Below are 24,172 nucleotides of genomic sequence, written 5' to 3'. Positions count from 1 at the left end.
GGAAATCTAGTAATAGGGTACTGTGTCCATTGAAGGTAAAGGCAAACTGGCGCAGGCTGTAAAAACAGGCACAAAAACCTAACCCCTTTTCAGATCTACAATTGTATTTAGCAGTTGGTAATCAGATAGAATTAGTAATCTTGACAATAATTGGCATGGTAGCCTTAATAGGTGTACCCTCAGCATTAGGATTACAACAATCCACTGTGAGAAGCCATTTGTTATGTGTAGATTTAAGAACAGTGGAAATTGAGCCATTAGGTGGTGAAGCTGAGGGGATAATAACTCTTCTCTAAGTAGGTCTGGTATATGCATTTCAAAACTCACAGGCCTTCTTTTCATTTAAACCAGGCCATATTAACCATTTTCCTTAATAGGAGGATGGGGAAGTCCATGTAATCCCATTTTGGCAAGACAACTGCTTAGCATCCAAGACTTAATTGGACTTTATTACTCATTAGGTCAGCATGTCCATGCCCACTATGGGATAGGTACAGTAATGTGTGCTACGGGTGATGGGAAATTTAATCAAGGCAGTATTTTCATTCACTGAAATGAGACATACCTAGTTTTCTTCCTTACATGTCCTGAAATGTCCTCAATAAATGCCCTGAGATTACAAGGCACACTGTTTAAATACAGGGGAATTCTTAGATATAGCTATACTTTGAGCCCTGCTATTAAGGACACAGAATTGTGCCAATTGTAGCAACTGTTAAAAGTTAATTTACAAGGCAGGTTGAAGAGATATAAAAGCCAATTAGCAGTTTTAATCTTGTTTATGTGTGGCTATAGAAATCATTTTAGTAAAGTATGCAGTTCCAGTTGGGTCAAAGTATGGACCTGTTTCTTTTGTTGATGTTGTCTGTCCTTCTGTATTAAAGTATTTTGGGCAATTACTGGCTATAACAAGGTGGGGAGTCCTAGCTAACATCCTTAAGTTTCCTCCTCTAGTCAGAGATTTGTTATCAGAAGTAGCAGGATCTCCTCTGACTTCAATAGCTACTTAAAAGGGATTAAGGATGCCTGGCTTCAGTCAGTTTTGAATTCATCCATTGGCCACACTGCATGGGTGTTATGGATGCATTGGGAGTAAGTCTTCTACTAGCAGATCTAATATATGGGTTTCAAATGTCAGTTCTAACACTGAGAATCAGTTGCATATTCTGTGCAGTCATCTGGACCCATCTGCTTTTAGGAGTATGGGCTTTCCTCTACACGAGTAACTTACAGGCCCCATAGTGCACAAGCTACATCATTTCCTGTGAATGTTCTACAGAATGGAGTTAATGCCTGTTAGGGACAACTGACCAAAGTTGCAGGCTAAGCGTCATTCTTCTGAGTCTCAGTGTCAGTCACAGCTCAGGTCTGAGCTGATATTATGAGCACAACTAAGTGTTTTGTTCCTAACTGGCCATCCAATCTTTCAACCTAGTCGAGAGCCTCTATGATGGTAGGTAGGGCTCAGCAAATGCAGCCAGTCGGCATGGCCCAGGTGACCAAGGCATGCTATCCTTCCAGAACTAGTAAACAAGCAGAACCCAACCCTGAGAGTCCCCTAATAGTGGTGACTGCCTCACACCCAAAGCTTGCTGTGTCAACTGCTGTAGCCATCCCAAAAGGTAGAATTTTATTTTGTTTTTACCACAAACTTATTTCCAATGTTGAAGTCAATAGCACAACTTTCACATGAGACAGACATAAAAATGTTTGTTACTCACACAGGAGGCTCTCTGGAAGGAGCCTATACTCCTAAGATCGTCCAAGAATACCTTGAGCAGGCAAACCAGACCAACATGGTAGCTTGGAGGTAGGAAGGACAAGGTGAAACAACTGAGTTTTCTTACCAGCATGTCTAGTTATGGGACAAAAGTAAAAATGCCCAGCAAAACAACTAAAAAAAGAAAAAGGAATGAAACCTTACTACAAAGTAAGAGTACAAGGTTCCTTTGGTTTATGCTTTTGAGAAGTTGCATTATTTCATGGTTTTTCAAAGCAGAAAAATAATTTAGGGGACAAAACAAAATCAAAGATTCCAACTAACTGTATCTCTGCCCTCCACCAAGGAGACTCCAAGACTCTGATCACAAATGCAGCCTCACTGAGCCTCATACAATCAACGAATGGGTGAAGCTCACCCCTGGATAACGAACCCTTAATATTTATAGGCCAAGTGGACTTCTTTAGATCTTTGGGCTTCTCACTCTGCTCTGTTTTTAATTTATTGGTACAATCCCACTCTTCCCTTTAACAATATGTTTTGTCTGTAATGTCACCCATACTTAGAAGGGGCTTTAACAACCAGAGTCCCTCAGCCCGCATTTCTGCTGAAACTCTTGGCATACTCTGTCTTATCCCATTTATCTTATCCTTCAGTGTTTGTATGGTTTACATTATTTTATTTTGGCAGCCAGACTACAAGCTAACTGACTGTGAGGCTCATGATTGATCTGCCTTTGCACTCATTATTCATACAACTATTGCTGATAATACAGTAGATGTCTCTTGTGTTTAATGAGCAGGCGGGCGAATAAATATTATCTCAGGCCCTAATATTTTTGAAAATATGCAATGTTGTCATAGTTATAACCAAGTAAACAGTAAATCACTAGAGGGAACTTCAGATTTCAATACTATAGAAGACAAAAGCCCGTTCATTTGACATTACAAACTGCTCCTGTCTTTCTGTTGAGATTTCTGAGTTACTGAATAATTTTCCTTTGATGCTAGGGTAGAGACTGTTTCCTCACCAATTTCTACCATCCTTGTGACACAAATGAGAGTAGCTATTAGGTCCACTATCCAGTTCACATATGACTTTAGCAGTGCCCTGTAGACTGCCACTTTATACCTATCACGTCTTTACAACTGTTTGGGGAAGTGGGGATCAGAACCATTATAGTACAGAGGAAGAAGCTGTGACTGCCAGGCTCTGTGAGTGGTCATAGTTACTAAGCTGGGAAGCAAGACCAAGTGCAACACCTCCCTCTTCTTAAGTCCATGTCTTCTAACCATGTCTTCACACTTCTTCCTTAGAATGTGATTTGTGGCTTTTATATGATCCAATGACTACTGGACTGAAGGAAAACTCATTTCATGCTACCTGAAGAATAGCAAACATGCATGATTCTAAGTTAAAATTTTTCTTCCATACACTTACACTTACATACATAACAACTGTTAACCATCATTTAATATCCTGATTGCCTGAATCCATCTATTGCTCTGAGTTAAGATGTTACCTTACTGGCTTTACTGAAATTAGACTAGGATCTGTGCAACTTTGCTAGTGAGACAAGGAACTGTGATTGAGTTCTGGTTTGCTTTTCCAGCAATTCCACTCTTGGGCCAACAGGTCTTTTAATTAAGAAGCTAGGCCTCGGTGAACAAATGGTTGCTTCACCAACACAGGCCTGGAATTTCTTGCCAGCATTTACACAAAAAAACACAAACATTTTGTGGGATCAGTTTCCCACAAAAGGGGACTCTTTGCCCTCTACAGTAAAGGTCATTTTCTTAAGTGGGCACTTTTACATATACCTTGGCATTATTACCTTTTAATTCTCATAACCTTCACCCACTGAGATATAGACTGTCACTTCTTTTTACCAGGTAAAGAAACAGTAACTTAGCAGGGTTACAACTTGCTAATAACTGAGTCGAAGTTACATGAGTTGCAGAACAGAAACAATTGGGCAGAGTTGAGGCACATTTTGAGTGCAGGGTTTTTTTTTTTTCCTTCCTGGTAATGTTTTCTATTTTTCCATGAACACACAATAAAATTATAGCAAATAATATGCAGAGTGCAAAGACACCGGGGGAGAAGTCAACCACAATTTATGCAATTTATGTTAGGGAGACATTAAGGTCATAGCTAAAAGGGAATTTACTAGTCTCTCCCAATTGCCTGTTTGTGTACTGAAACTGATGTTTTGAAACTACCTGCAGACCTACAGCGACTTATACATGAGAAAGCCCAACAAAATCCAGTGATCTTCCCACTTGAAAACACTGCTGGTCCCAGGACTGTCTCAATAAGCTTGCATTTAGATGGGATCCCTTCAGCATTAATACTGATAAGGCCATAGTCTGCAGTCTCAGAGTATACTTTGCTAAACTGCTTTCTCTCTTACCACTGCCCTGCTTGCAAAATCCATCCAACCACTTGGTTTCATGACTTGTGATTTGTTGTATAATTCCTTATGCGACTGTACATCCTCATTTGTAAACCAACCTCTTGCCCAGATATAGAGGAAGACATGAGTCTCATATTAGAGCCGCCTTTCAACCCTTAAGAAGTCATAAATTGGGACTATGTAAACCGTATGATCTCTTCAGCATTACTTGCCTTACAGCAGAAACACTGCAAAACTCAGGCCAATTCACTGTGATTATCAGGAGTGGTGCTCTGTATTCTTTGAAGAGTGAATTGCCCTCTTGCTGTCCTTCAGCCTGTATATGGCCTACAGAAAACAGTGTCAGAACAGGGGTGTTCAAACACTCCAGACAGAAAAAGATGCTGGAACAATTACAAAAAAGTTAAAAGATTAATAGTTTCATTTTTCTTTTAAACACATGGCACAGTACGTAACCAATAGCAGATGCTTAACAAAACCAAATGGAATGAAAATGAATCTCTCTTCCTGTATTCTCCAATAGGAACATAGGAGCAAAGGTCAGATCAAGCAATTGACTGTCACTTGCTTTTCTTATAAATCTTTCAAAGGGCTTGAATATGAATCTTTTTATCCAGTGTAGGAGAGATGCTGTAGAAATCCTCAGAAACCAGATAGAAAAGTGCATAATGAAGTGCTGTATTTTAAATGAGGCACAATGCTATATGCTGCCTCAGTAAAGCTCAGACACATGGACAAATGATAATGACCTGGGAATTTACACAAAACAAGAAATATTAACTAGCCTGTAGAGAGGAACAGGCAGATAAACTTATTAGAGCACTTGTGGTTGGGGGAGGAAACAGCTGAGGAAGGCTCCAGTGGCCAAATATAAGCCTGGAAAGCATGAAAGTAGGCAAAAACACACACACACACAAAACCACCACCAGCAAAAAAACCAACAGTTAACATGGATCACAGCAGCAGGCACCCCGCTGCATCTAAAGCTGCATGGGTAGATGGCTGGTATTTGTCAAGTACTCTGGGAACTGGGCCAGGTGTTTTCATATCCATATTCTTACCTTGCCTATACACAGAGGCCATGTTTTTTCTTTTTTCTTTGCTAAGCAAATTATCTAGTCTCCATGCTAATAAGATGGAACTGGAAGATCAGCACGTTGTACCTTGATGGCTTTCAGAAAGTGTTCTATAGGCTCCTAAAAGTTGCATTGGTAGCACAGGAGTTATGGTAAGGACAGTTCCCCCCCACCCCACCCCAACCTCCTCCCAATCCCCACCCCAAATCTGCAACTAGAGTCATTGCTCTTAATTGATTTTACAGGACAGACTTGTATGTGACATTTCATTTGTCTAAGAGGGCTGAGGCTTTGAAGGACAAAAACCCAACAGCTATGATTAAATGTTTATTGGAGCCATAATCTGTTCATTTAATCAACATGGTAGAGAGCTGCAAACAGTTTTCAACATGGCCTGTAATATCAAAAGGGAAAATCAGTCAGTTCACACAAGCAGATACCTGCTTTATTTGAAAGACAAAGCAGGACTGTCTTGTACAGAGGGGGAAATCTAAATGCCAAACAGAAATGCAGCTAGAAGGGCCTGGCCCTCTTAACTTACCAAGAGCACTGCATTCATTAGCCACTCCATATTGTGTGGCAAAGGTTTCCAGCACCTTTACTGCCAACACAAGTCTCCTCACCCCCAGTGAAGACAGATCTACTGCTGGGAACCACCATGGTTCTAAGTGACTGTGCCATTTTGAGGCACTTTTAATTGGATTAATTTCTTCTCAAGTCTATAAACTTGGAATATAAGATGCAATTTCATAACCCAAATATAGAGCTTTCTCTAACTGAAAGCAAGAAGAACTAGTTCACCATCACGCTACTTCTTTACCCATCCTTTGACGGCTATAACACCACTGCCACCAATAAACAATTTGGGGCTCCTTGGTTTAGCAATCTTGTTTCTAGGAAAGCAAAAGCTTAAGTCTTTGGCTTGCAATCACTCCTGTACCTAAGATCAAGATATGTTGCTTAGCAGACATGGAGACTGCAGAACTTCGTTCCACACTCTCACTTCTAGTCTGAAACACATATATGTAGCTATCATCGTTTACATACTACAATGTCTACCGTAAGAGTATGGTGGACGCCTAATTTTGAACAGGGTGCTGCTGATGCTAGACTGATCCTGTTCAAATGCACATGGGAGTGAGGATCTGTTTATCTTTACATAATGGTATTGGGACTGCATTTTAAATAAAGTAGAATGCTATGCTGTCAACAAAACACAGTAGAGAGAAGCAAAATGGCATAATAAAATCTATTACTCTCTCCCATCCCAAATCCCATATTTAATTAAGACATGACCATCAATGATGAAGAAAGTTATTAGTTTTATTAGTTTAATGCTTGATAGAACAGAAATAAATCTCAAAGTCAAACAGTATGCACTCACTTGAAGAAAATACAGAGCTAACTACCTAATGGTTTGTTCTTCAGTAATGAAAATGGATGTGCCGACCTTCCCACATTGTTGGTCGAAGCACACATTATACAGTTCTTCCAATAACTCTTAGCATAGGTCAGTGGGAGGAGAACGAAACGTTTTGAGCCCTAGAAAATACCCCACGTTTGCTGGATATGTTAGCATCTGCTTATAGGTTCCCATCTGCCTTGGCTACGGCAAAATTCTACCCTATGGATTCCTTTAAAAGACAAGTGCTTTCTAGACTGAAGTGTTCAACGCTATCCAACTAGGCTTAGTCAAACCATCCTCTGGCACATCTGAATTGGCAATGAGAAGACAATCTATGGAGGCAGAAATTCCCCAGTCAAGAGGGCCTGCTTTCCAAAGGGATTGTGTGTTACCTTTGGTGGCACTTAATGATCCACTCTCACACTGGTAAAGGTGATCAAAAGAGACACCATGCTATAGAGATATAATATCACTGAAGGGTCAAGCAGATTCCACTGGAGCATGCACACAGAATGCAGCCAGAGTTAAAGCCACAGATGAAGCACACTGTGACAGGAAGGAGACAGTAGACTAGGAACCTCAGAGTCCAAAGGGAAAGACCAATGACTATTCAATACCAATACAAATTTCAAACACAAGGGCAGAGGCTAAAATGGTTCTCTCTACTAAAGCCTTGGAAGGTGCCTAACTTCTAAGCAACTTCTGCTAAGAGTATCATCTATTCTATTTGGGATAAGGTACCTGTTAAAGCTCTAAGCTCTAAATTTAGAAGGAGAAAAGGGGAGGGAGAGTGGGAAGAGGGGAGTAACAAATGAAATCACTGGAAACTAGAGCTTCTACGATTCTAGAGCAATCCTACTAGAATCAGGCCACAGGCCACATCTACTCTACGGCACCATCAACAACGAAGGAAGGAAAGGGAAGGAAAGTCGGTTGGGGGAAAGAAGAAATTGGTATTTCTCATCTTTTAAGGGGTGGAATATCTTCTCAGATGGTAGCTGTAGATCTTGACACAGTGATCCCAACAGTCTAACACGAGCAGCTGCCCCTTGGGTGTGAGGGCGATGCCCACTGGACAGGTAAGGCCCTCTCGAATAAGGACACTGTAGCCTCCGCCCTTGGGAAAATGGAGAATTTCCTTGCGGCTGCTATCAGCCACAATGAGGTCACCTCGAGCATCCACACACATGCCAGCGATGCAGCGGAAATCTTCATTCTCAGAGAAGAAGTGGCTGATCTGCCGGCCCAGCTGCCCATCGGGGCCCACAGAGCCGATAGAGAAGCCACCCTCCAGGTGGTGTTCATTCTGTCGGTTCTCCACATTGAGACCCAAGCCTTGGGTGAAGTAGACTGTGCCTTCAGCATCACAAGTGACAAACTTGGGCCTCACAGCACTGCAGAGGCAGCTGTATTTGACTACTCCAGCTCCTCGGTCTACAGTGAAACACCAGAGCTTCCCGCCTTCCACATCAGTCACCACAAACTGGCCAGATGGCAAGGCTGTGATGCCCCATGGTTTGCTCAGCTGGCTCCTGTGACAGGCCACACAGTGGCCATCCAAGGTATAGACTTTAAGGGAGTTGTCATAGCTGTCAGTGACACCAATCAGCCCGTGGCAGTTCATGGCCACTGAAAGAGGAGTGAGATTAGGCAAGTCGGCTCCAAGGAAGCTTAGCACAAAGCTGTCAATGCCACTGGGGCTGCGGCGGATCTCCTTCAAAAAGCCTTTGCGGTTGAACACCTGTATGCGATAGTTGCCCCTGTCGGCAACCAGCACCTCACTCTGACTGGTCACGTAGAGACTGACTGGAAGATTGAACATGCCTGGAGTGCTGCCTTTTGCTCCCATCTTCTTGAGAAACAGACACTGTTGGATACCAGAGGCTGCCTCAGAACTCCGCTGTTTTGCAGGTGAAGCCCTAGGGCTGGGAACTCCTTCATCAGGGCTCATGTCCATCTCTCTAAAGGTTACAGAGGCTGAGGCAGAAGATGCTGCTCCCTCCTCCACTGCCCAGGAATCTTCCATGTTAACTGTCCGGGGCTTCTTAACAGCCTGGCCAATTTGCAGAGGACCAACATGCCCTACTTTAAGGAGCTCCACATCTTGCAGGGTAAGCTCCCGGGGTAGGCTGGCTGTGAGCTCTGGCTCCTCCTCATCTGCTGTCTCCTCCAGGAGTGCTACATCAGCTTGCTTGATCTTAGCTAGAAAGTAGTCACAGCGAGACACGGCCTGCACCTCCGCAATGTTGAGTAGGTAGCTCTGTTCCTCCACCACTTGACTGTTAGACTTCTCAACCTCAGCCAAAGAGCCTGTGAAGAACTTCCGAGAGCGGGCTAGCTCTTCCTGGACCCTGCGCTCCTCGTGGCCATATTCTTGAAGAACAGCTTTATACCTTGCCTGCAGATCCCTGGAGACACCCTCCAAGGCTGCTTTCCTCCTCTGTAGCTCTCCAGTAAGTTCCCTTAGGCGAGTCAACTTCTCCCCGAAGTCCCTCCGCCGTTCCTCAGCTGCCTCCTTCACAGGAAGTGTGCAGTGGCTCGGAGGTTGGTGATCTGCCTCCCGGCAGGGTTCACACAACACCAAACCACAGCTTCGGCAGAATTGCCGAGGCAGCCGCCGGCCACAGGCTCGGCACATGAGCAGCCCAACGGCCTCACTGAGGCCAGCTGTGTCAATGATCTTTAGCACTGTCAGGTTGTCGGTCAGCTGGGTCAGGCTAGTGATGCGAGTGATCTTGCTGCAAAAGGGACAGCGGACACCATTGATGCTACTGGCCAGGAGCTTCTCCAGACACTGGCGGCAGATGGTATGGCCACAGTGCAGCAGCTTGGGCCGTAGCTGCTCTTCAGTGAAGGACTCCATGCATATGGGACATTCTAGCACTTCCCGGAGGGCATCCAGGTTCAGGTGAGAAGCTGCTGCAGCTGCAGCCATTGCTCTTCCAGTGAAGGTTCCTGTTAACACAGCTTAGAGCCAAATAGCTTAATATTCATGCCCCAGTGTCAAATTCCTGCTAAAGAGAAAAACAAACCATTATTCATTTTTTCCACTCCTATATAAGTTAATTCAGTCTAGAAACACTTAGAGAATAGCTATAATCATCCATTTAATCATTTACTTATTTATAAACATTTTATTGCAGTCATTATGACTCAGGCAATAGCCTCTCTCTCTCTCTCTCTCTCTCTCTCTCTCTCTCTCTCTCTCTCTCACACACACACACACACACACACATACACACAAATGATTAAAGCATTATATTGTGAGAGAATTTAGGGAAGAGCCTAAATTGCCTAAAGATCAGTTTCCCTAAAATATAGAATAGAATATTTTATAGAATATAAAATAGAAATGACAGCATCTGTCTTATACGGTTACTGGAAGGGTTAAATAATATGATATACAAGCAGGGAAGCACAGAATAACCCTGCCCAGCAGAGAAGTCACATGAAGGTCTACACTGTGGAAAACAGTGGGTAGAGTAATGGAGCCTGACAACTGAGTAAGGTTGCTCATAAATGGGGCTACGTGTAGCAGAAGTCTTGAAAAGCTAGGAGACAATGACACATACAGGAACTGTAAGCAAAGAACACTGTGTGAGTTTGGTGTCCGAGCCTCTTCATCCCATCATAGAGTTGATGGCCTCAGATGTTTCACCCAGAGAGAGAAAATTCTGATGTCTGCCTTTAAGTAATCTGCAAACCATCAGATGAGGAGGGCACGCACAAGTTTTTCATTTGTTCGTCTTCGTACCTAGCCACCTAGCCACCCATGGTAGTCTAGGCATCACACAGAAACAAGACATTATATTCAGCATACATATCCTGCTCTACTTTAGAAAGACAAGATATGTAAGTTAGGAATCAAGGCAGTCTCAGTCTGATAGACAGTAAAGTAGACTCATTTTTACCTAAGGAAAAACTGAATTTCAGAGAGGATGGAGTGCTCATTTCAGCCTGTAAGGACTCAGATGGGAGAATGAATCACTAGGCAGAAGGAACAACCTTGACAAAGCTGAGAAAGCAGATGGGAAACAAAGTTCTGTGAACTGGGATGAAGAAGAGAGAACATTTGGTCTCTCTATATTTAATATTCTGCATCTGTAAAATGGAAACAGCATATCCTTTACTGGGCTTACATAAGGATCAGGAAGGATCACATCTGCACCAGGAAGGTACTTGGGGAACTTTGGTTCTTCCTTAGCCTTATATGAAAACTGTAGTGGAAGAGAGCAGGAGCTGTGAGATGCACAAAGAGGTCACTGGAGGATGATTAGAGATCTTGAGGACAAAATGACTGTCATATGCAAATAAAATAGGAAATTCATTGTGAAGAGTATGCTAGGGCAAGTGCTTAGCAGTAAGGAACTGATATGCTTAAGGATGAAAAGGAGTGGCTGGTGTGTGTGTGTTGGGGGCCACTTTTACCTCCAGAAAGTCCTTCTATAGGCAGGAAATTGCTCTGGTATCCTAGTACCCACTACGTGCTACACAATGTTGTGTATGCTTATTCTCACTTAAGCCTCATTGTGGAAATGTGGTAAGATTTTTACTGTCCCACTTGAGAACACTGAAGTTTAGAAAAACTAGCTCAAGGTCTCAGAGTTCAAACATGGTACCTTTCCTTATGTTTAACCCAACATTACTTCCAAGGTTTAAAAACCAAACCACACCAAACAAAACTAACTCTCAGTATTTATTAACAAGTGCTCTCGACTCTGCTCTAGAACACACTGCCTCTAAAACATACTTTTCCCCCTGAAAAAGGAACAATCATCTAGCTGAGTCAGCCAACAGAGTGGAGCGAATTGATTTATTAGCTGGGTGACCCAGTCCCACCGTCTTGCTTGCAACCATTACAACTCAAATCCATGCCGTGACAAAACAACAAATTACTGGATAGCCTGAACTTTAAATGGTCTCCTGTGGATATTACAACAGTGAATGCTCAATTCTCAAATGCTGTGGGCATGGGGCAGCCCCACAGAAACACCAATAGAAGCCCTGACCCAGGATCCTCGAGAGCCAATCTTAACCAATAGCTTTCTTCTGTCTCCTGTCATCTGTGAGAACAGACTGAGGGCAGCATTTGGTGTTTGGATCCCAAGCATGTTACCTTACACTGTGCAGGGACATCTGCTCTTCCTGGAGCTGGCACTGCAGAGCAGCTCGTTAAACAAGTCTGCCAATTTGTAAAAATACTAGCAAATTCTTTCCCCAGATTTCTTTCAATTCAAAAGCTTCCTGCCTGTGTAAGCTATCAGCTTTGTGAAATGAATTGACTATGCCCACATCCAACTGCAAACTATTTCTCCAGTCTACAGCTTTACCAGGTTCTCCAAAAAGATGTCAAAAATCCATGCACTAAAGATTCTGGCTTTGGAGAAGTGTAGACCTGGAAAATGCCTGAACTTATTTCTGTACCACCATCTCAGAACACAGCTTTCACTCAGCCTAAGACAGACCCATCAGCCAGGCAGACCTCGCCTCTCCTCCAGACGGCCATGCCTGACCACTCCCATTAATACCAAGATTGAATGAATCACACAGAAGCTCAATTTGACTTTGACTTCCCTGAAAAGACTGTCCCAAGTGAAAGGAACTGCCTCACTATGCCAAGCCTTCAGATGTGCTGCCCATCTCCTGCCAGCTATGACAATCAGTAACCAAGCAGAATGAAAAGTCAATATGCCATTTACAATCTTGGCTGCCTCCACAATCCCTTGAACATGTTTCTCATTGTTCAGGCTGTACTTCCAAGTCTTGCCCTCCCATTTTACATAACCTCCATTTACTTTGTTCACTCACCCTCTCAACACAATGATTGACAGTGTATAGCCCACCCTGACACCAGCACATCTCTTTGACTCTAGATACTGTATCTCTTAAAGTTGTATGTGCTCTCACAGATCTAAGACAGTCTCATCCTCTCTAGACACCACTGAGTTTTGCCAGTCTGTAAAACAGGTATCCAGGGATTCAAAAGAACGAAGAGTAAGCAGATAACATAAACCTTGAAGTGAGACAGAACAAGACAGAATTTTTGTTCCTTCATTTACAGAATGTGGGACAAATGGCAAATTACCTAATCGCTTTAGGCCTGGCAAGTTATTTAACTTTTCCATACCTTGCAAGCTAATCAGTGATTCTAGGCCTGACAAATTCTCTAACTCCTCTTTACTCATTTTCTTAGTTAAAAAAAAAAAGAAAAGGAAGGAAGGAAGGAAGGAAGGAAGGAAGGAAGGAAGGAAGGAAGGAAGGAAGGAAATAAGAATGAAAAGAAAATTACCATGAGAACTAGGGATAATGCATATGGATACTTAAGCTGATAATTGGTAGGCAAGCAATGACTTTTTCATAGTTGATGACAATGACTATTTAACATAATTCTGTTAGCAATCAAGAGCATTAAGAATCAGAACAAGTACTGGTATTAGCAAATAATTCAGTTTACAATCCAAGTTTTGAAAGGAATGAAGAGTTGTCCTTTCATGGTCTGCAAAGGCATACAAAGATTATTAAAAGGACTAGTTAATTTGGGAGGGATTTGGTTGAGAATGTCACCCAGGCTAGGAAGCAATGAGTAAAAGAAACCACCACTTCCAATCAACATATCAACTGCTGGAGCCCCTTCTAGCAGAGACTAAGTCTGGAAAGCTAGAGTGAGCAGTGATCTCAGAGTAATACAGATGAAGAAACCGAGACCAAGAGAGGAAAATTAGCTATCCAAACATCATAAGGCAGAACTCAGGCAAAGAGGCATGGGCTGGAAGCTAACGGTGCTACACCCATTAAGAAAGTACATGCAGAACCTGGGTATTCTGGCTTTAGATCCCAGCTCTACCACTTAACAGTGGAAATTTGAAAGGTTACCTAACATCTCAGATTATCTACAAAATGGTCTTTTAAGGCGATGCCTTCTCCCTGGCAGAGATTAGAAGAGACAGCCTAAGGCACTTTGGACACCACCAAGATAGGCACAGAATTAACTGTGTAAAGAGCCTTTATTATTATTAGCAAGAGCAGTGACTGCAATTGCTACTGCTTGCTATAGCCACTAGCCAGCCTGTGATATGAAATGAACAGGCACCTGTCATAAGGCAGATACCTAAGGCATCAGCCATACATTTAAATAATCTAAACTCAGGGCCTTCTGGGAGATTATTATTTGATCTCAAGCAGAGCTATGGTATGATATCCTCAGTCAGTGCTTGAGTCTCTACCTAACTGCATTCTTTAGATACCTTTATTTCTCATGCCCCTCTTTGTTTCTTGGGGGATTAGATCATAAGCAAACCTGGAGAACTGTAAGCAATTAAGGAAGCAGATCTTTACTAAGCAATTACCACTAGAGTTTGCCCTGCCACGATGGGGATAACTTTTAGAAAGAGATGTGAAAAAAAAATTATCTAAAAACTTGACATGAAGGACCAGTCTACAGTTAATATTCTCATGTGGCTTGTGGTTTTGTTTTGTTTTTTTAATTTTGTTTAGAGACTTATCACTCACTTTCAGGTCAACACTCAAGCTGCATTTACTCCTTATGCACTTTAACCCAATTCAAACCAAGTGTGAAAGTGTCTCAGTGCCACAAAGGCCGCTCACGAACAAAATTGACTATTCACCTAGCTCTGGTTGGGGAGACAAGTCTGTGAACTTTAGATTGAGGGCACTTATGATGCCTGCTGAGAACTAAAACAATGTCTCATAACTACCACCTTTTAGCAGACAAGGAGTAATGAGTCCCAGGAACTTTCTACACATCACATGTATTCGCTTAACCATGTGAAGGAAGGGTTAATCCACATCCTAAATAACACTCAGAAAACAGTAACCTGTCCAGGTTCTCCCACCATGGTAGGTAGTAGAGCAGTCCCTCAAGATGCCCACCTGTGAATTGTGCCACAAAAAGACTCACTCAAAACATGTACTTTCATAGAAGATGAGACTACTGTTACCTGCAGGCAAGATCTGGCTAAGGGGTTGGTAAATTCATCCAGAAATGACTTTTAAACCATACTGTTCTATCAGAAAGGAACAATGGAAGCTGTCTCCCAAAGGCATCTCCATCTATATAAGGAGGGCACACTTTAGGAGGCTTGTCATCTTGTGACTTCTGATTTACATGCCCAATCAGACATCGGCACTTTAACCCAGGATATGTCATTTAACTTACCTATTAACTTTCTGCCTTATAGAATCAGGAGTAGCATTTAGATTGTGGGCTTTATGGAGAGAATGTACATTAATCAGCACTCAGCCAAGCCCACTGCTTTTAGACAGAAGTTGACAAGTGCTTGACCACCAAGCAAGCAGTAAAACAGTTGATTCCAAAGCTAACTCAACCTCCATCAGGAGTCTTCCAAAGTGATTTGTGTTGATATCACAGCTAAGTGTTCTGCTCTCAGCTCCAGTCTAATTTTGTTTGGAAAACTGCCTTCTGTAATGTAGTTAGTTAGGTTTGGAGTTGATAAAGACAATGCTACCCTTCTGTTCCAGAGACAAGCTACACAAAGAAGGGCATTCAGAGCAGTCTCCTTCCGTCTAGTCTAGCGCTGCCCTTGAGCCTGAGGCCTCCTTATCTCAGCTTTGTAGCTCCAAGCTCCTTGCTTTATCTCCTCACTGGTTCTGGTCTATGAGCAAAGCAAGAACAAAGTTCACGGCTTCTGCAGATCTAGAAAAGCAACCCCACTTTTGAATATGGGCAAGCCTCTTTCTCGTTGGGAAAGGCTGAAAAGGGAAGACCAAGCTGGCTGCAGCAAAGAAGCAAGGAAAGGGGACATTCTGGTTTGGAGACCTACATGACAGTTTACTTCTGCCATTTTAGGTATGTGGCTTTACACATGTGACCTCTTAAGCCTTAGTTTCATGTCTAATGCTGGACATAAAAAGTATATTGAGAAGAACTGTCATGTGAAAAAAGCACACATAGGTTTCTGAAAGTAGTAAATGCTGAGCTATTACAGGGCACCAGGCAGTAAGTACCCCGATTTATTTCACTGACTGCTAACAGCAATCCTATGACGTAGGTCCCTGAAGTGCACTGAAAGGTCAATGAACTCTTTGCAGGGATTGCAAAACAGGAAGAGAAAAAGCCAGGATTTGAACCCAGAATTCTTGACTCTGATGCCAGGTCCCTCCATTTTGGCATGACTGCCATTTCTGACTAGATGATAGGTTATTGTGGGGGTTGTTCACTAGAAACCAGTAGCCCCCACAACCGCTCATCTATGATAACTGACAATGCCTCCATCCAGACATGGTCAAATGTTTCCTGGGAGAACAAGACCACCCTGTCTGAGAACCATGGCTTTAGGTAATGGCACAGGCTATTAAATACTCAGTACATGGGAGGCTCTACCTTGCACCCCCAACCTTGTTTTGTTTCTCGCCCAGCTCTAACAGTGATTCACAGAATCACTGCCTCTGTAAGCTATAATAGGTCTCCTATAAGATGTCAGGTTTAAGGTAATTTTGGCTCATAGACTGGAGGGCTTGAGGTTACAGGGAAAGGGATAGGTAGCAGAAGCCCTTCGGGAGTTTACTGCTTCTTCCCAAAGGCCTATAATGTCGGGTCTGTGCTGGAGAGGTTGGGGTGGTCAGAGTGGATTTAGTGAGAATACATGCCTGCCCCAGGATTAAAGAGCCTTTAGTTAGTAAGTGAGGAAGACACTGCCCTTCAGAGAATGTCAAACTCTCCTTCAGGATTTCTGAAGACAAGTGTCTTTATTCCCAAGCCCCTACATTCTCCTAAATTCCATTCATTTATACATAGTTTATTTATATATTACTTTCAGGTCTCTGGGTCTCCAGAACACCCTCTGGGTTCAATTATGCAGAGACCAAACAAAACACACAGACAAAAACCTCCTTTGGTGGCCTAAGAACCAACTCACAAAGTCCATCTGGTTTTGAATTCTACATCTAGTTACAACATTCACTCCCCATCATTCATCCTCTACAAACCTCATTCTCAACGCTAAATCCCAAATCTGAATTCAACCTTATAGATTGTATATTGCAACCTCGTAACTCACCAATAGCTCTTATGTGTCCCATAGCCCTCTGAGACATCCTTTAATCTATTTTCAAATTCCCAAACATATAACCCCTGTATACCATCTCCAAACTCCAATCTTGTACCCCAGATTTCTGCCCTCTTCCAATCTGATCCCTCATCTGCATTTCCCATCTTGTACTGTGCCACCTCCAACCCCCCACCCCACCCCCCGCCTCCGTCCTGCCTCACGTGTTGCCTTCAAACCTTTGCTGCGATTTGCTAACTGGGTACTGATTCCCTTGGGAACTCACCCCTCAATCTTTCCCAGATACCGCTACAGAAATCCCTTTCTCTTCAGCAATTAGGACTTTCCAAGACCCTGGCTGTTTTAATCTCAGATCTTGCTACCATTACACCGATCTCCTCAAAGCCCCTAAGATTCTGCCCGCCAACACCCAATCTCATCCAGGCCTGCCAAATTCCTTTCTGCTTCTGATATTCTGCACCCAGATACCTCCAGGGACTTCAGATCCTCCCATCTCCCACATGCTGCAACCCATCTCTCCGCATGGCCCCCATATTACCTCATACCTCTCGACATGCTGCAACTGCAAATTTCCTCAGCCCCTTTGCTCCCCTCCCCCAGCTGCATCTCAGCACAGGCGAATCGCTCCTGAGTCCTTCCTTCCCGAACCCGGTCCTGCCACTTCGACCCAGTCCCCAAATACTGCCATTCAATCTTGGAGCCCCGCGACCCACCACGATCCCTAGTCGCAGACCCTCCTTCCCGCCCCCTACCTGACCGCCCGCGGCTCCGACGCGAGTCCACCGCTGCCAGCCCACCCGCCCGCTGCCTTCTGCGCATGCGCTAGCGTGTACTTCCCATGGCAGTCGCCAATTCGTAGAATCGCCTGTCTGTCAACTTGCCCCGCCTCCCGAGGCATGCTGGGGCTTGTAGGCCGGTGAGCCCAGCGACCGCGGCCCAGCTGAATAGATAGAGATGGCTCGGGAAACCTAGGCCATTGCAGCCTGTGATCCAGCTTTCTGCCCTGTTTCAGAGTCTAAACACGGTTAATCAATGCTAATCCCCCAGTAGTAGTCTTCAGAAAGTTCGCGCACCTTGCAGAGAGACGCCTCTTTGAACCATAGATAGGGAAGACAAGCACACTCCCTTCAAAGAGCAGCAGGTCCCCAGGCTAGGCATTTTTGCCTGTGGCACATCAGACAGTGGAGTCACAGAACACACGCCGCTTAGGAAAGAGGTTTTCTTTGCCGAACAGCGTGGAGGCGGGTAGCAGAGTGAGAAACAGGGAAAAGCCTGCATTGAGCCTTGTCAGATGGGAGGTTTTGTGGCCCACTGACCCTCGTGGTTCTGAATGTAGTTAGGGGACAAGTAATATCTGTTCTTGAACGGGATGAGCACACAGTACTACTTAGGAATATGAAGGAATCTGAAATATTATGCTCTCATATTTGAAATTCCACCAAGCTGTGTACCCTCTGCACAATAAGACAACAAACAAAACCAGTAATATCTTTAAACACTTTCCAACAAACAACAGACTTTGAGATGAAGAAGCTAGGGGTTAAATGCCAAAGTAAGCAGTTTCTACCTGCCAGAACCTGGATTTAATTTCCGAAAAGCACTCTTAACCTTGTTTTATTTTTCTGTTTCTTTATCTCAAAATAAAGTTAAGGATGGTTTTGATGAGTTATTAGAAACTCAGAAAGGTGGGAAAAGCGAATTTACCCCCAACCTTGTCCAAGGTACTGTATTCACTGGGCATCAGTTTTGATGCAACTCTGAACCAGGCTATTCATGCTCCAACTGAGCCCTCTTCTCAGCGATGAGGAGTTCTCACACAATTTTATCCCTGGCCAGATTTCCTAATTATACATTCTGAGTACAGTGTTATTACCTCAGATAATTCTAGAGCCCTGAGCCAATCCAGGCACCCAGAACTCCCAAGGCCTGTCCAAAGAACAGGAGACTCAAAGTTCTCTGAAGAAATTATATATGTGCTGGCAATCCTATGGACTGACCAAATACCTAGAACTTGAAGACTGTGTAAGGATAGAACATTGTGTGGATACATAGTCGATTTATCTTGAGCTAGCTTTAGTTCCCTTAATGGCCATTTATTAACAACTTAACATTCTTGTGAATATAAGGCAAAATCATTGGAATGTATTGTTAAAGGTGGAAGACCACTGGCTTCCACTAGTTCTAAAGCTAAGAGTGTTATAACATCTGGAAAAGATAAAGGAAATTTCCCTATCTTGCAGTAGTCCACCACCTTCTTCATATTCCCCACAATGCATTTCAGTATATTGACTTAGATGTTTTTTGTTTTGTTAATATAAATGTTTATTGACCTCTTCCACAGTAGAGTATGTTATTTGGGATAGGCAAGAATCTGTGTTAACAGGCCATGGTTATTCATATTTGACTCCAAATTCCTTTGGGAGCAAAATAGGAGAGAAATATTGTATCAAAAACTAACTACGACTTTGTTTATTTGAGACAGGGTTTAGGGTATAACCTAGGTTGTCCTGTACCCCACTATGTAGCTGTGCTGGTAAGTTTTTTTTGTTGGTTTTGTGTTTGTTTGTTTTTTTGTTGTTGTTGTTTTGTGTGTCAACTTTACACAAATCTAGACACATCCAGGAACCTCACCTGAGAAAACATCTTTATCAGCTTGGCCTGTACACAGGTCTGTGGGGCATTTTCTCAGCTGATAATTGATATGGGATTCCTAGACAGATGGTGCTGGGAGATATTAGAAAGGCAGCTGAGCAGAAGTCTGGTGAGCAAGTTAGGAAGCAGCATTCCTCCTTCATCTCTGCTTTAGTTCCTGCCTTGGGGTTTCTGCCTTCTTGTGTCTCTGTTTTGTCTTCCCTTAATGATGCACTGGCAACAGAATGTGTGAACCAAACAAACCTTGTCCTCCTCAGGTTGCTTTTAGCCATGGTCATTGTCATAGCAGGGGAGAGCAAATTAGGACAGTGGTCCCTTCTGCCTGCAAGCTGTCAGTTCTCCTTACTAGTTCTCCTAAATGAGAGGATGACAAACCTGTGCCATTATGTCAATGAATTTAGATTTTTTGATTGTCTGACTAAGGTTAGTGTAGCTGCAAAAGGACACAGTGGGATAAGTCAAGTAAGGATTGGACATTTTCTTCGTACTTCATAGATGCTCACACACCATTACTGATCCTTTCAATAATACTGTAGATGGATAAAGAAACAAATAGCATGTTACAGTTACCTCCTGGAAGCACAGAGCTAGAGTCCAAACCACTCTCCACAACCAACCCACATTTTATGTGAGGAGCTGTCTTTCTATTTGTTAAGAAAGATTATTCAGAATATTCAAAACAGATGAGAGATTACAATGCCAAGTCAAGAAACATGTGAGAGGAGTGATTATGATCTCCTGGTGATTGTTTTACTCTTTCTTGAGCAACATCACCAGGGGAGAACACCACGCACAACTGCAGCCTCAATACCTTCAGGTTAGTTGTGGGAGAGATGAAGAGATGACTTGACATTAGGCTTTCTAACTTGATGGAACTGCAAATGCCTTGTGAACTTAGCATGAACATCCAATATTCACATTTTAGCCATGTGAATACTGAACACCCTTTGTTCTGGTTTTCAGTCACACTAGAGGCTTGCTGTAGCTTCTCCCTCTAGAAAGATAGGGAAGCCTTCAGGAAAGGGTCTTAGGTCTTCTACTCACTGTGTTGTAGGTGTAGACTGTAAGAGAGCTGCTGTCAAACGGTTTCTGACTTAGATTCATTTCTACTTCCAGAGGGTAAGAATTAGAATTCTGTTTTCTTAAACACTACAATTAACAGCAGACAATCTCACTTCCGCACTGCTGGTGTGCATGTGTATATATTTGTGTATATATATGTAGCTAGTCATATGCATAGATCATGTATATTCCTATATACTGTATGAATGCATATAACTAGATATTTCTTTCCAACAGAAAGCTCATGGCCTTCCTGAAACTCTGAAGATAAGACTCAGTCATGCCTTTGTAATTAATGTTCTTCTCTTTTCTCCTGAAAACAGTGTTTATCTGAATGTTCCTTTCTTTTTTAAAATATGTAAATTATTCACCAGTTGACTTTATTGCCGCACTCCACACACAATCTAGGAGTAAAATAAACACTTTGGAAAGCGAGCTTCATTTGTATCTTGCAACTTCGCACACACTGGCACAATGTTAGCCGTCTTTTGACATAGAAATGTTTTAAAACACGGGTTTTCAATCTATGATCGAGACCCTGTGGCAAACATTTATCTCCAAAAATGTTTGTATTATGATTCACAACAGTAGCAATGTTATGAAGTATGAAGTATGAATATTATGAAATAGCAACAAAAATAATTTTATAGTTGGAGGTCACCACAATCTAAAGACTGTATTAAAGGGTTACAGCATTAGGAAGGTTTTTTTTATTTATTCACTTTACATCCTGATCACCACCCCTGCTCCAGCTCCAGGTCTTCCCTCATACAATACCTCTCCACATCCTCCTTGCTTTCTCCTCTGAGAAGGTGGAGACTCCCTTGGGTATTCCCCCGGCCTTGGCACATTAAATTGCTGCAGTGCTAGGTACATCCTCTCCCACTGAGGACAGACAAGGCAGCCCATCTGGGGGAACAAATTCCATGCATAGGCAACAGCTTTAGGGACAAATAGCTCCTGCTCCAGTTATTGGGGGACTCCTATGAAGACATAGTTGCACATCTGCTACATATGTGTGGGGAGCGTAGGTCTAGCCCATATATGAGAGCTACTGTTTTAAATAAAAATACTCTCTGTGAAGTTCCTTAAATACTCTTTATTCAACATTTTAGTATAAGGGGTTATCATATAACCTTTTCAAACCCATATATCAATTTCTCAGGACTATAGACAAGCTACCAAAGACTAGGCTTCCAAAACCAGGAGAGGGCCGGGCGGCGGTGGCACACGCCTTTAATCCCAGCACTTGGGAGGCAAAGGCAGGTGGATTTCTGAGTTCGAGGCCAGCCTGGTCTACAGAGTGAGTTCCAGGACAGCCAGGACTATACAGAGAGACCCTATATCGAAGCAAACAAACAAACAAACAAACAAAAAAGCAGGAGAAATCTATTCTTTTCTAATTCTGGGAGAGCAAAGAGCATGAAGTCAAGGTGTTACCAGGCCATTCTTTCTCATAAACTTCGACTAAGAATCTTCTATTTGTTCATAACTTTATGCAGTCCTTGATTTGACAACACTGGTCAGAATGGATTAAAGGGTCAGTGCCACCCTGGTTTAATATTATCTTCTCTGATTTTGTCTAAAAGAGCCTCATTGTCCAATCAGGTCATATTCTGATCTCTTGGAGATTAGGATTTCAGCACATTCAATTGGAGGACACAAGTAGATGGAAGATACACTTGGGGCTGAATATTGCTTCCTTTTTTAAAAGGGAGATTTTTTTTACTCTGCAGTAGCCAACTCTCACCATATTGTTGGGAGCAAAATGAGAAAGCATTTAGCATTTTGTCTAACCTACTATAATGTTCATTACCAAGACTTGTTATCATTAACTTAGCGAGAATGCCATGTCTTAAAAGAGCAAGAGCTTTTGAAATCATACACAGCTGCAGCCTCACCGCCTTCAGGTTATTTGGGGGTTAGATGAAGAGATGACTTGATATAAGGTTTGCTAACTTGTTGGAACTGAAAAAGCCTTGTGAGCTTAGCATGAGTATCCAATATTCACATTTCAGAAATGTGAATATTCAGTGACTTACTGGATCATTCTATATTTGTTTGTTTTTGTTTTTTGAGACAGGGTTTCTCTGTGTAGCCCTGACTATCTTGATACTTACATTGTAGATCATGTTAGCCTTGAACTCAAAGACCACCTGTCTCTTGAATCCCAAGTGCTGGAACTAAAGCCATGTACCACCATCACTGACTTAACATATCTTTCTAAAGGATTTAATGAACTGTCTGCAAAGTGCTCTGTGTGAATATTTGCAATTATTATGATTGCTAATCTCAACAAAAGGATCCCTTTTCATCCTCTCATTACCAAATGAATTCCGATAGAAAAAAAAGAAGGGCTTTGCATTCAAAATATGAGGAGAAAATTATAAGGAGCTAAAATTCTCATGTATCATGACAAAATTTCGCTGAGAACACCTATTCATTATTGCAATAGCATTTTACAAAGTAATACAAATTCACATGGCTCAGTCTATCTGTGTTACCTGTCTACCATTGTGTAACAAGTGACTCCACTCTAACACTTAAAGTCACCTGCACGTATTACTTCAGAGTTCCTGTGAATCAAGGAGTTCAACTGCAGCTTTTCTGGCTCCCATGTTTCAAAGAATCTTACAAGGTGAAGGTCAAATTCGTGGGTAGGATTGGAGTCTCAGCTGAAGGTTTGGATTGAGGAAGTATTCATTTCCAAGGCCCTTGCAGTAGCTGTTGGCTAGATTAAGTTCCACTGGACAGACTCTCCAGTGTCCTAGCCTATCGTCTTCATCTCACATGTCTTTATATCATAGCTTACTAAATGTTTTATTTAATTTTTTTCAAAGTAAGAACAGGTATTGGCTATTTTAAAATTTAAAATGTAATACATGAGAAATAATAAACTGAGCTTATTAAACTAAAGGGATGTGTCCTTACAAAAGACAGCATGTAGATAATTAGTAGGGAGGGGTGCCACAGACTGGGAGGAAATATTATGAAAGAGACACTTGATAGAGAATTTTTGGAAATATACAAAAAAAATCTTAAAATGCAGCTATAAGTAAACAAACCAAAGAGTAGACATGGAGGGACCCATGGCTCTGTCCACATATGTGGCAGAGGATGGCCTTGTTGGATGTCAGTGGGAGGAGCAGCCCTTGGGCCTGAGGGTGTTCCATGCCCCAATGTAGGTGAATGCCAGGGCAGAAAGATGGAAGTGGGTGGGTGCGTGGGGGAGCACCCTCATAGAGGGAGGGGTAATGGGATAGGGGGTTTCTGAAGGTGAGACCTGGAAAGGGGAAAACAATTGAAATGTAAATAAAGAAAATAACAAATAAAACCAAAACAAAACAAAAAGAAAAGAAAAAATAAAAAACAAATAAGCAACAACAACAAAAAACCCAAACAGGGCCTTGGAATATGGCTCATTGAGCAAAGCACTTGCGGGCTTAAATCAAGAGGACTGGACTTTAGAGTCTTGCCCGTGTAGAAAAGCTGAACGTGGTCATCCACACCTGTAATCCTAGTACTGGAAGTCAGAGACAGGAGGATCCTATGGACTGACTGGCCAGCCAGTCTAGCCAATTAATAAGCTTCAGCTTTCACGACAAATCTTGTCTCCAAAAATAAGGTGCAGTGCTATAGACAGACACCCAATAACTCCATGTGGACACATGCAGATGTGCCGATCCCCTCTTCCATATGTGCAGATACACATGCGTGTGCATGTGTGCCTGCACACAGACACACACACACACACACACACACACACACACACACACAGAGAGAGAGAGAGAGAGA

General features: G+C 42.6%; 2 protein-coding genes across 4 annotated transcripts in view; one reads left to right on the top strand and one right to left on the bottom strand.

The window, feature by feature from the left end:
* The window catches only part of Astn2 (astrotactin 2), a 931,927-nt gene that overhangs the window by 686,872 nt on the left and 220,883 nt on the right, over positions 1 to 24,172 (top strand). The window lies entirely within an intron of this gene.
* Trim32 (tripartite motif containing 32) lies at positions 6,515 to 17,499 on the bottom strand. Of its 2 annotated transcripts, none has more exons than XM_028779956.1 (2): positions 17,416 to 17,499; positions 6,515 to 9,631 (listed from the first exon to the last, which is right to left on the bottom strand). In XM_028779956.1, exon 2 carries the CDS (start codon positions 9,550 to 9,552, stop codon positions 7,585 to 7,587), a length of 1,968 nt encoding a protein of 655 aa, XP_028635789.1. In that variant the 5' UTR covers positions 9,553 to 9,631; positions 17,416 to 17,499; the 3' UTR covers positions 6,515 to 7,584. The 2 variants fall into 2 exon arrangements, with proteins under 2 accessions (XP_028635789.1, XP_028635790.1); XM_028779957.1 differs by having other exon boundaries at positions 6,515 to 9,628.

This window comes from Grammomys surdaster, unplaced genomic scaffold (genome assembly GCF_004785775.1).
Source record: "Grammomys surdaster isolate TR1022 unplaced genomic scaffold, NIH_TR_1.0 363, whole genome shotgun sequence".
Lineage (NCBI taxonomy): Eukaryota > Metazoa > Chordata > Mammalia > Rodentia > Muridae > Grammomys > Grammomys surdaster.
Note: the sequence above shows the minus strand (reverse complement) of the source record. Positions and strands in the feature narration are given on the sequence as shown.

What these genes read in the sequence shown, in the direction of transcription:
- Trim32 (XM_028779956.1), bottom strand. Translation starts at nt 9,552, where the DNA reads ATGGCTGCAGCTGCAGCAGCTTCTCACCTGAACCTGGATGCCCTCCGG.